At 42.5% G+C, this 12,775-nt stretch overlaps 1 protein-coding gene across 2 annotated transcripts in view; it reads right to left on the minus strand.

The window, feature by feature from the left end:
* RASSF4 (Ras association domain family member 4) overlaps positions 1-12,775 on the minus strand; it is a 136,510-nt gene that overhangs the window by 53,775 nt on the left and 69,960 nt on the right. For both annotated transcript variants that reach the window (XM_075257795.1, XM_075257794.1), the window contains 2 exons: positions 7,670-7,748; positions 3,517-3,592 (listed from right to left, as the gene is read on the minus strand). In XM_075257795.1, the coding sequence (XP_075113896.1) occupies positions 3,517-3,592; positions 7,670-7,728 (135 nt within the window). In that variant the 5' untranslated portion in view covers positions 7,729-7,748. The remainder of the gene's footprint in view (positions 1-3,516; positions 3,593-7,669; positions 7,749-12,775) is intronic.

A 12,775-nucleotide genomic window follows, 5' to 3' on the forward strand; every position in this document is an offset into this window, starting at 1 on the left:
GAGAGATGATTTCTATTATTGCAAGGATGCTATGATTATAAAATATAGCAAACCCGTGTTACATATATACTGCGACAACTGCTTTCTCAGAAGTAATTCCGTCAAAATAATAGTGAAAGGAGTCCCTATTCATCATTTTATGCCACATAATCCGAAACATAAGGTAAAAATCTCTTGCAGCCACTTGTCTGAAAGGTTTGATGCCAAGTGGATTGGATTTTACACTAAAGCTATTTATCCAAGCTCTGCTCAGTTTCTATAGTTACCTGTGCTATAGTTGGCAGCCGAAACGTACCATTTAGGGATCTATTTATAGCTCCGAACCACCGTCTGAACCCAGAAACCGCTTAGTAATAATTGCTGTGAAGATTCTGCTTTTAGCTCACCGTACACACACATAGAAATGATAGTGCCAACCTTGACAGAATGCTATAAATAAGTATAGAAACAAAGATGGCTCTACCTGTTGTACGCCTGACAGCACTGTTTGTACCTTGTTAGGTTTTATTAGGAATTAGTATTAGTACAGGCCGGTAGTGTATACGTGGATGATGAAGCAATCTGACAACGTGTCACAGCGCACGTTACAATCTACACGGTGGATTAGACAAGGCAGGAAAAGAAAGCTGCAAAGCAAATAGTCATTTCAGCTGAGAAGCTGGAAGTGCACCCCCCCCTCTTCCCCGCTACATCCCTAGGGACATCACCTTGCTCACATCCTCGCTCACGTTCACAGCTGATGCTATATTGGGAAACATAGCTGAGAGGCTGGCAGCTGCTAGAAACTATAAAAAGGAGCAGGAGCACCGTTACTGATCAGACAAAACGCCCGACAGAGCCCAGACACACAACTCAGAGACTAGGAAAAGAACAAATCCATCACAAGGTAAGGATATTTTATTCATTACGTGCTAAACTACATTACAATACCATTTTCTACAATGTTTTACATACAGAAATCTCAAAGATGGTTTGCATAGAAACAAATCATACAGTCCAGACACATTTTCATAGAATTTGGAACTCCAGATTTAAATAAAATTCCATAATATTTGCAGGCTCTAACATATAGCATATTAATCAAAATAATAATAATAATAATCCTCATCATCATCGTCATCATCATCTTGATACACTTGAGCAACCTGCAGAATTGTTCAGGTGTCTGCAGCAGAATTCACCCAAAAAGAGTATGGATGAGAGATAGTAAAATATCATGAACTCGCTTCTATAAATCTGCAGTGTATACATTCCATGGAGACAACCTTTAACCCCTGGATGGTTTAGAAACCTGTTTGGCATGTGAAACTATTCCAAAATGCAGACTACAAATATTATCTTTTATGTCCATTAGTAGATGGAGCCAAGATGTGTTTTCCAAAAATATTTTACGTTATAATTGAATGCAAATGCCTGTCCAAATATTTCTGCAATGATACTGATCTATTATGTCTGTTCTTCACAGCTATGCGATCTCAGCTCCTGATTTCCGTACAGCAGCTCCCCACTATTAGCGAGGACAAAGAGGTTAAGACGCACAATGACAGAATGGCTGCAGATAACCATGTGGACAGCGGACTGGAGGATTATGTTAAGTCCATACAGACACTGGCACAGCCTTGCTCAACAATAACAGACCATTTGCAGCTTAGACCGAGCAAGTGTCAGCGAAGAACTCGCTTTAGACAAAGGTCATCACTGAAAGTCTGTGAAAGCAAAGTTCTGGCTGTTGCACAGGAATCCAGCTGCAGTACCAGCCTTATATCACTTCAAAGCCATGCTGACCCTATTGCCTGGCTATTCAGACAAAGTGGAAAAGAGAACCAGGAGCTGGAGAAGCCGTATGCAGCTACCCGCCATACATTGCCATCCAATCTAAGACTCAGCAACGTGTTAAAAGGAAACAAAGCAACGGACACACCAAGCAGGACACAAAGCAGCGAGGGCCAGACTATGCACGACAGAAAAAACAGGCTTCCACGCCTGCAAAAGAAATGTTGTTCCCCAAGTTACAATACAAGGGGGAGAACAAGCAAACTCCATAAGCCACAATTACCGGTTATATATGAGTTATAACTTATCCCAAGAATACAAGGACATTATCTAATTAATATGTAAATTCATTTGTTATTTACAATAGAAACTGACTGGCTATTTATCTGAATTTGCATTTATGTTCTAATAAATAATATTTATTTCTTTTAGACATTTTTGCTCTTTTTTGCCACTGGATTGCATGGAAATACATTGGACTAGAACAGTAGGTAGATTTATAGCTTTCAATACGAACACTAACTGCTAAATGGCTGCATAATGAACTTGCTTAATGACAATCGAACATCACCTTAGGCCTCACATAGCCAAATTACTGCTCTGTTACCTCAATGCTGTAATAAAGGTGCATGGGGCCCACTGCCCTACTGCTGTAATAGGGGAGCATGGGTCCCACTGCCCTACTGCTGTAATAGGGGAGCATGGGTCCCACTGCCCTACTGCTGTAATAGGGGAGCATGGGTCCCACTGCCCTACTGCTGTAATAGGGGAGCATGGGTCCCACTGCCCTACTGCTGTAATAGGGGAGCATGGGTCCCACTGCCCTTCTGCTGTAATAGGGGTGCAGGGGCCCACAGTACTACTGCTGTAATAAGGGTGCAGGGGCCCACTGCCCTACTGCTGTAATAGGGGAGCATGGGTCCCACTGCCCTACTGCTGTAATAGGGGAGCATGGGTCCCAATGCCCTACTGCTTTAATAGGGGAGCATGGGTCCCACTGCCCTACTGCTGTAATAGGGGAGCATGGGGCCCACTGCCCTTCTGCTGTATTAGGGGTGCAGGGGCCCACAGTACTACTGCTGTAATAAGGGTGCAGGGGCCCACTGCCCTACTGCTGTAATAGGGATGCATGGGTCCCACTGCCCTTCTGCTGTAATAGGGGAGCATGGGTCCCAATGCCCTACTGCTTTAATAGGGGAGCATGGGTCCCACTGCCCTACTGCTGTAATAGGGGAGCATGGGGCCCACTGCCCTTCTGCTGTATTAGGGGTGCAGGGGCCCACAGTACTACTGCTGTAATAAGGGTGCAGGGGCCCACTGCCCTACTGCTGTAATAGGGATGCATGGGTCCCACTGCCCTTCTGCTGTAATAGGGGTGCAGGGGCCCACTGCCCTTCTGCTGTAATAGGGGAGCATGGGTCCCACTGCCCTACTGCTGTAATAGGGGAGCATGGGGCCCACTGCCCTTCTGCTGTAATAGGGGAGCATGGGTCCCACTGCCCTACTGCTGTAATAAAGGTGCATGGGTCCCACTGCCCTACTGCTGTAATAGAGGAGCATGGGTCCCACTGCCCTTCTGCTGTAATGGGGGTGCAGGGGCCCACTGTACTACTGCTGTAATAAGGGTGCAGGGGGGTAAAGATAGCTCCAGGTCTATTAAGTCCAACCAATAACGGTTCAGAGAAAAGCAAATAACCCCAAGAGGTGTTATATAAAAAGTATATAATAAAAGATGCTTCTTACCTCATGATGTCGTAACTGGAAGCTCTTCCCTTCATGATAGCAGTTGTAGGTTCGCAGAAGAGTCAACAATTCAGACCTATGGAAAAAAATAAAAGGATGGTAACACTGAACAACTCTCGGTGATTGTTTTAAAGAGAGTCTGTCAACAGAGACATCAATTCACAAGGGGGAAACTCTATTTACTCTGGTGATCCTAAACTATGGGATTAACCAGGGACTGAGTTGATATGCTGAGTTCTGGTGACATACTCTCTTTAAAATATCTGCACTGCAAACATAGTCACAAATGCAATTAGAAGGTTAGGAAACACTATTTCATTATTTGCATAATTTTGCATATGTTCACTTGTTTTAGACTTCCAAGTAAAATATAGAAAAAAGGTAATCTGGTAAAAAATTTATTATTTCATATATTGAAGGGAAATTGTTACCCAAAAAGAATGGGTCTACGGAAAGCACTATTTCTCATGGACTGTTAGAAGAACACGATCATATGAAGGAGGCTAATTCCATTCTGATTCGAGCCAAAATCTGCGCCATTTTCCTCAGTGTGAATGCACCCTTAGGGTCAGTGCATACAGAGTTTTTTGGTACTGAATCCGCCTCAAAATCAGCCTCCCAATAGAACTCTTTTTTGGAGGCTGATTTTGAGGCGGCTTCAGCAAAAACTCAGTTTGCACTGCCCCTTATGGGGTACTTACACGGAGGAAGTTGGCGCTGATTCTGACACGATAACTTGCGTAGAATAAATGCGGAAATAAAGCCTCCGATTGACGGAAAAAATGCATCAAAAACCACGTTTTTGGGTTTCCATTGAAATCAATGAGAGGCATTTTTCCTATTGCGTTCATAGGGTTCCGCGTGGAAAATGGAACCCATTGAAGTCAATGGGAGGCTTTATTTCCGTGCAGATTCTGACACGAGTTATCATGCCAGAATCAGCGCCAACTTCCTCCGTGTGAATGCCCCCTTACAGGAAAAAAAAAGTGACATACCCTATTTTCATGTGGACTCCACCTTCAAAAGAGTTTACATTGCTTACCAGGCACCATAACTAACAGCAGTTATTGAACAGTGTGGGCCAGAGGACAATCTCCAACTACCTTGGAAACAGTGGAGCAGTGCCTATTACATCTTTTAAAAAGCTGGACTTTGCTGGATGGTGAAAAGTCCTCTTTGAGAAAAACAAGTTCAACAATTTTGTATTAGGCTAGGGCCCCACGGACCGGAAACGCCGTGTTAAAGCGCTGCGGAAACAATCGCGGCATGAATGCATCATGGTTTTTCCTGCAGTGCTTTGAACAGAAAGTTCACAGAGTTTTCCTCCGCGGACTTTCTATTACAATTATATCTACAGGAAAGCCACCTGCGTTTCCGTAGATATAACTGACATACTGCGATTTCCAAAACCGCATCGGTTTTGGAAATCGCAGCGTGTCTGCACTGTGCTTTTTTCTGCAAAGCGGGCATAGAATTTGCATGAATCTCATCCACTTTGCAAGTACTGTAAAACGCTGTGACTTTTCTCACGGCGTTTCCGCCACGGCCAAATCGTGGCATTTCCGGCCTGTAGGGCCCCAGCCTTAAAAAGTAAAGCAATGAGTAAGGCTCCCTGCACACAATCGTGTGCTACTTCAGTTTTTTCCAGCTAGCACGCGAAGAATAATTTGTTCTGCATACATTAAAAGGTCGGCCACTTTCAGTTCAATATTGAGAGACAAATGTTATGGTTTGTATAATAAAAAGTTTTCTAGCAAATACTAGCAAAAATATTTAAATGTTACACATTTAAGTATGGTTATGCTCATGAGAAAACCTTTAAGTGCAAGTATAAATCAGGAGAGGTGGCAGTGTACAGGGACAGCTCACAGCACTTTTTACTTTAAAGCGCTTACACTTCCAGTTACAGTGAAGGCTCAATCAAATTTTACTACACTCATACATGGAAGTGAATGGGAGTAGTAATCGTTCTGTAGATGGCAGAAAAATTTCTCTGGTGGATTTTGCATGACATGTTCCAGTGCAAAATCTGCTGTGCGAAACTTACCCTTAGTTACAGGGTCAACCTACGTGGAATGGGCGCAGCAGTGACTTTTGCTCCTTACTCTGTCCTGAGCCGTTCTGTGGCTACTCTAAAGTGAGCCCAAGTCCTTTCCTTGAGGAACTGTCTTGGCCTGAGCAATTCAGCTACCTTTATGGAAGGTTAGGGTCCGGTCACTTTGTTTTCCATACACAGTGGTAACTGGGCAGAAAATTGCATTTCACTGGAGACTCTGGCCTCTTAATAAATTAGGTGCACCCCTGTGCACCAGGATGGCGATCTGTACCTGTCAGGATCTGGCATAGATTCCCTATATACATACATAGACAAAATTGTTGGTAGTCCCCGTTTAATAAAAGAAAAACCCACAATGTCACAGAAATAACTTGAATCTGACAAAAGTAATAATGAATAAAAATTCAGACATTCAGAAAGTCAGACATTGCTTTTCACTTCAACATGATTTCATGTAAAATAAACCTCATGACACAGGCCTGGACAGAAATGATGGTTCCCTTAACTTAATATTTTGTTGCACAACCTTTTGCAATGGAACGATTCCTGTAACTGTCAATGAGACTTCTGCACCTCTCAGCAGGTATTTGGCCCACTCCACATGAGTAAACTGCTCCAGTTGTCTTAGGTTTGAGGGGTGCCTTTTCCAGACGCCATGTTTCAGCTCCTTCCAAAGACGCTCAATAGGGTTTAGGTCAGGGCTCATAGAAGGCCACTTCAGAATAGTCCAATGTTTTCCTCTCAGCCATTCTTGGATGTTTTTAGCTGTGTTTTCAGTCATTATCCTGTTGCAAGACCCATGACCTGCGACTGAGCCCAAGCTTTCTGAAACCAGGCAGCATATTTCTCTCTAGAATCCCTTGATAGTCTTGAGATTTCATTGTACCCTGCACAGATTCAAGACACCCTGTGCCAGATAGATCAAAGCAACCCCAGAACATAACAGAACCTCCTCCATGTTTCACAGTAGGGACAGTGTCCTTTTCAAGATATGTGAACATAGATCTGATGTGCCTTGCGAAAAAGTTCGATTTTTGTCTCATCTGTCCATAGGACATTCTCCCATAAGATTTGTGGCTTATCAACATGTAGTTTGCTAAGTTATTGCTTTTGTTAGATTCAAGTTATTTCTGTGGCCATTGTGGGTTTTTCTTTCATTAAATGAGGGGTACCAACAATTTTGTCAACATGGGTAACTGAACTGGAAACCTGGCACGAGTTCTAATAAATAAGGCAGAAAATGGTAACGGAGGTCTGAATGGGGTAATAGGATACGTGGCACACATCTGTGGCAGGAAATGTGCACAGCATTGCACAACATTATCATCCACCTATGCCAGTAAACTTGAAAAACAGTTAAAATAGATAAAAGTCTCTGGACTTTCCAGAAGGGTTGGCAAGCACATACACTACACGTTGATTAACCCCATTCAATGCCACTCACCATGATTTTAGTGCTGTTTCTGGCATTGAAATCTTGGCACAATAGGGCAGGATGATTTTAGTGAAAACCATGGGTAATTATTGAGATTTTCCAGGCAGATTACAATACACTTTCTGCACTGGAATTAGTAAGAGAAATCACAGTGTGAACATACCCTGAACATGCTTTGATGTCATATGAAATGGAAGCAAATATGGTGGTTGGTTCAGATGGTGCAACATATGAGTGCAGTTGGAAGTGGTTAAAATAGCATCAAAATAAAATAGCATTTTTTTTTAGCTGTTTTAATTTCACCATGTAAATAATGCAGTACAAGAATAACTATCAGGGCATCTTGCCTCTAAAATACCATCTGCTGGCAATTACTAGCTACACTGTCTACCTGCCATGGGGATTCCATGCACAAAGGCCACATCTCTCTGAAGGACACATAGAGGTGAAGACTCCAAAATCCCTCCATCCTTCCATGTAGCCCTAGCCAAAGTCTATGACAATTGACTTTTACAACAAAGAAACAAAAAGAACAAAAAGAACCCTCCAAAATCTACAAGTCACAACATCAACAGCTGAAGGAATAAGTTGATTCGAAGGGAGCAAGTAGCCAATTTTACTACCGATACATAAAGGATGGGAGGCTGTCACTTATGATGTACCTTAATATACATTTGTTGCTGCTGATCTTCACATATAACTGTGATTCACCATCACCCATTTCTGGATCACCCAGTGTCCCTGTAGAAATAGAAATATTATTGGTTAACACAAAACCAGTACATGATGTTTTTAGATCGATCAAGTGCAAATATAGTTTTATTCAAATCAGTATTTCTCAAGGAGAGGCTTATAATAAGACAAAGGGTAAGCCTACTTATTCACATGGTGATACTTATTACTTATGGAGCAATAGGTATATTTCTATCCCTTGTGTTAATCATTTTGCCATATCAGATATGGATGTGCCTGCTGCTCAGTAAAGACAGGTCACTGGATGTGATCTCCTGGTGCCGGAAGCTGCTGCAGTGGATGGGGAACACATGAGGCTGCTCTTATCCAAGTAATAGGAGAGGAGCTACAATTACCCAGAACCACAGCTATCGAGTGGATGGCGCAGCAGTGTCGCTGTTATTACTTTGCTTCCCATCCAAGCCAAACGTTTCTGGCACCCGAAGGCTGGTGGAACAGTTATTCTGTGTGGGGTCCATTTGCTTCCAATAAACCACATATTGGCTAAAATGAAAGCACATTTTCTACAACAGAGTCTGTGTAGAGTTGCAAATACGACAATTTTTTTTTTACACTTGAAAAAAGAAAAAAAATTTGAATAAAAAAATATAAATGTGGGTATATTTTTGTGGATGACTGAAATAAGTCTGAAGGTGAATGATAAGAATAATAGATATTGAAATTTGGTTAAAAAAAAAAAGTCAGTTCTGATACTATTGGAAGTCCCATGTCTGGAACTTACTGTGTCTACAGTGATTCAGGCCGGGGCCCCATGGGGCAGAAACGCCGCAGGAAAAATCATGGCATTTTACAGTAAGTGCAAAGTGGTTGGGTTTCTAGCGAAAAGCGGCGCGGTTTTGGAAATTGCAGCATGCCAATTATATCTAGGGAAATGCTGACGGTTTCCCCAGAGATATAATTGTAAAAGAAAGTCCAAAGAGGAAAACTCAGAGAACTTTTTGTCTTAAGTATTGCGCTGCCGCCATGGTTGTTCCCACAGCGCTTTTCGGCTTGTGGACGTCCCATGGGGCCTTAGCCTTATTGAGTTATATTGGAAGTGGAAGGATGTTTTAAATACTCGTCTGCAAAATTATGGGCGTAAAATAACGCGCATTATACGATCGTAATTCCCATTTAAATCAATGGGATCTTATTTGAGTGCGCAAACTCTAACACATGTATACGTACCAGATTGCGCGCCAGTTTACTCCGTGTGAACTGCCCCCAGGGGTGAACCTACCTTTGTCACCGCCCGTGGCGGATGACAGAAAGCCACCCCCCCCCCCCGGGAAGAGGGGGCGGAGCGAAGGGGGCAGGGCGGAGCAAAGGGGGGCATGGCAGAGCGGCGTTAGCAGGCAGAGAGCAGGCAGGGAGAGGACCTGCTCTCTGCCTGAGCGTGAGTGGAGGCCAGCGGCCTCCCAAATCCACCGCTCGGTGGATGCTAAACCAGTCCAGGACAGCTTGTCCTGGACTGGCTTAGGTAAGCAAAAATGCCGCCCTCCCTGGGGCCCTGGCATAGTGCTGCCTGAAGCAGTCGCTTCAGGTCGCCTCATGGGAGGTGCGGCGCAGACTGCCCCTCATACTCACCTGTCCTCAGTGCTCTGGTGTCTTTCTGGCGAGTTCCGGTCCTCATGCTCTGATGTCTTCTCAAAGTGCAACTGTTCACTGGCTGTGACTTCACAAATCCCTTCTGTTGAAGGGCTGATTGGCCTCAGCGGTCATGTGTTGCTTAGACTTCACATCAGCATGGGACCCAGAAGACTGGACAGCACAGGGAGGCACCAGAGCACCAAGGAAAGGTGAGTATGATTTTTTTTTTTTTTTTTTCACTGCCCGCTGCACATCATATACTTAAGCGGGTTGTCCATTTTTGCCAGAGTATACCAGATTATTTTGCTTCCTTGTTGCTCTTGAATTCCCCAGGTTTCTGGACAGTAGTAGATTCTCCCCAACTGTTTTCCGCTTTTGATATATCTACTTATATAAAATTTTGTTATTATACTAGATCGCCATGTTAGGTACTTCGACTCTGACCTTTGTTATTTGTTATCGTATGATATTCTTATACTGCTGTCATATAATAAATGTTTTGAAACTAAAAATTTTTTTTTTCTTTTTTGCAACCTCATTATTCGCTTGCATCACTTTGATCTTTGGTTATGTGTTGGGAGTTGTTTCCAAAATCTCTGTGCTGTCCCATTCCCAAACTGAAATTTTCTGCAGATATATCCGATCAATGCTCTGCACAAGTTAATGAATACAGGTCGGTATCTAAATGGCATATATTAAAAAATCTATATATCAATAAAACCTTTGCGCAACTCACAAATTAAAGGGGGTTTTAAACAAAATTATTAATAACCTATCATTAAGATAGGTTATCAATGTTAGATTGGTGGAGTTTCAACACCAGGCAATATTTGAAGATTTGCAGCCAATTTGTTAATTTTATCTAGTGTCAGACTTCCTCCAATTTAAAAAAGATGACCTAACCGAATGCTCAAAAAAGTGAATGGAAAATCAAATTATCCTCCAAGTGTATATACTGTATACTTATCATATGGAACGATAAGAAATTTGACCAACTTCAGCAATTTTGCTGTGTCTCTTTTGCGTATTTTTATTCTGCTGTACAAATTTTTTTTAATGCAGGAATTCTGAGAAGCCATAAAGGAAATATAAATATGACATTATAACTGCAAAAACTTGCCTGACACTTAAAGGGATCCTATCATTTAAAAAAAAAATTTCTGGTGTGACACGTAGCCTTAAGAAAGGTTATTTGTCTCCTACCTTTAGATGTCTTCTCCGGGCCGCTGTTCGCTTGAAATCCCATTTTTTGCTGGTATGCAAATGAGTTCTCTTGCAGCACTGGAGGCGGACCCCAGCGCTCAACCAGCACTGGGGGCGTCCCAAATGCTGCGAGAGAACTCTCCAGCGCTGCCTTCATCTTCTTCAGGAACGGGGTCTTGATGCATCTTCCGGAGGTTGGCTTCAAACTTCTAGGCCTCGGGACTGAGGCAAAGCCGACTGCGCATGCCCACCGGCCACAAGAAGATGGCCACTTGCATAGTATTGTAAGCGGCCATTTTCTTGTGGCTGGCGTGTATGTGCAGTCGGCTTTGCTCTAGGCCTGAGGCCTAGAAGACCCCGTTCCTGAAGAAGATGAAGGCGAAGCTGGAGAGTTCTCTCGTAGCATTGGGGACGCCCCCAGTGCTGTTTGAGTGCTGGGGTCCGCCCCAGTGCATACCTACGGAAACCGGGATTTCAAGCGAACGGCGGCCCGGAGAAGACATCTAAAGGTAGGAGAAGAATAGCCTTTCTTAAGGCTATTCCTACGTGTCAACCAGAAAAAAATATATTTAAATGATAGGATCCCTTTAAAAACAGTATGGAAAAGGGGGTCAATTACTGAAGTTGCAGATGGAAAAAATATAGATAGTATAAAACAAGTAATATTTTAAGGGGTTGGCCGATGAAAAATATTTATACTCTGGCTAGGCGGTAAATGTATGATTATTTAGGGTTCAGCTGCAGGTACCCCAAACAATGGAATGCTGTTCTAGACTATTTCTATCAATTCTATAGAACTTGAATATGTATTTCTACCGGTCTTTAATAGCTTAAGATATGAGAACTGGTAGTATTGCCAACAGGTTAGAACTCCGATAACTAATTTATTTGTTTCCTGTTTCACGGGAAAGTGAATTTTCTGCACATAAATTTCCACTCTGCACCTATTAGAGGTGACTATTTACTTTAGATACTTTATAGTGAACAGAATGGGGAATATGCTGCCAAGTCAAATAAAGTTATGGGATGCATCAAAAGAGGTCAAGATTCTCATGACAAGAACATAGTTATGCCTCTATACAAATCACTGGTACGGCCACACTTAGAATATTGTGCGCAATTTTGGGCCCAAATATACAAGAAAGACATAAGGGAACTTGAAAAATAACCAAAATAATTAAGGGAATGGGTGGATTGGAGTACAACGATAGATTAACAAACTTGGGGTTATTCAATTTAGAGAAAAGACGTCTACGGGGAGATCTAATAACAATGTACAAATACATGAAGGGACAATACAAAGAACTTTCTAAGGATATTTTTACTCTTAGGCCAGTGACAGTGACAAGAGGACATCCTCTACGTCTGGAGGAGAGAAGGTTTCACCAGAAACATAGAAGGGGATTCTTCACAGTAAGAACAGCGAGGCTCTGGAGGTCTCTGCCCCAGGAAGTGGTGATGGCGGATTCACTGAACAAGTTCAAAGAGGGCCTGGATGCCTTTCTTGAAGAGAACAATATTACAGGTTATGGACTCTAGATTTTAAGGAAACATTGATCCAGGATTTTTATACTGACTGCCAGATTGGAGTAGGGAAGGAATTTTTCCCCCTGAAATAGGGCAATTGGCATGAGCCTCATGGGGTTTTTTGCCTTCCCCTGGATGAACACTGTAGGGATTGTAGGGTTATAGGTTGGACTTGATGGACTGATGTCTTCATCCAACCTCATCTACTATGTAACTATGTAACTATGTAACTATATATGCTTCTTTATAGTACTAGTGGTCTCAGTTGCTGGATACACACAAATCAGACATTTATGACATAGTTATGTTATAAATGTCCGATTTGTGTGTATCCAGTAACTGAGCAACATGTTAAAAATGTTTTTTCTTAAAAATACATTCAGTATGAGTTCGTTGCATCATATCTTATCTGCAAACAACTAGAATTTTAATGCTCTGGTCATAAAAGTATAAATGGCTTTCCAGGACTATGATCTCAATTTCCTACCCTTGGAATAGGACATGAGACTGGTGGAGATCTAGCACTGTGCACTGCCACCAATCAGAAAATTAAAGTGGCATTTGGACAAGTGCTGCAGCCTCTGGACTGGATCAAAAAACGGCGCTTTAAATGATATAGTGGCTGTTCTGGGTATTGCAGCTAAATCCTGTTCAATAGACATAAGCTTCAGCTTCACGGACGTCACTGACCTGAGAAGAAAAAGTGGCACTCACCT

The sequence above is a fragment of the Leptodactylus fuscus genome, chromosome 10, assembly GCF_031893055.1.
Source record: "Leptodactylus fuscus isolate aLepFus1 chromosome 10, aLepFus1.hap2, whole genome shotgun sequence".
Taxonomy (NCBI): domain Eukaryota; kingdom Metazoa; phylum Chordata; class Amphibia; order Anura; family Leptodactylidae; genus Leptodactylus; species Leptodactylus fuscus.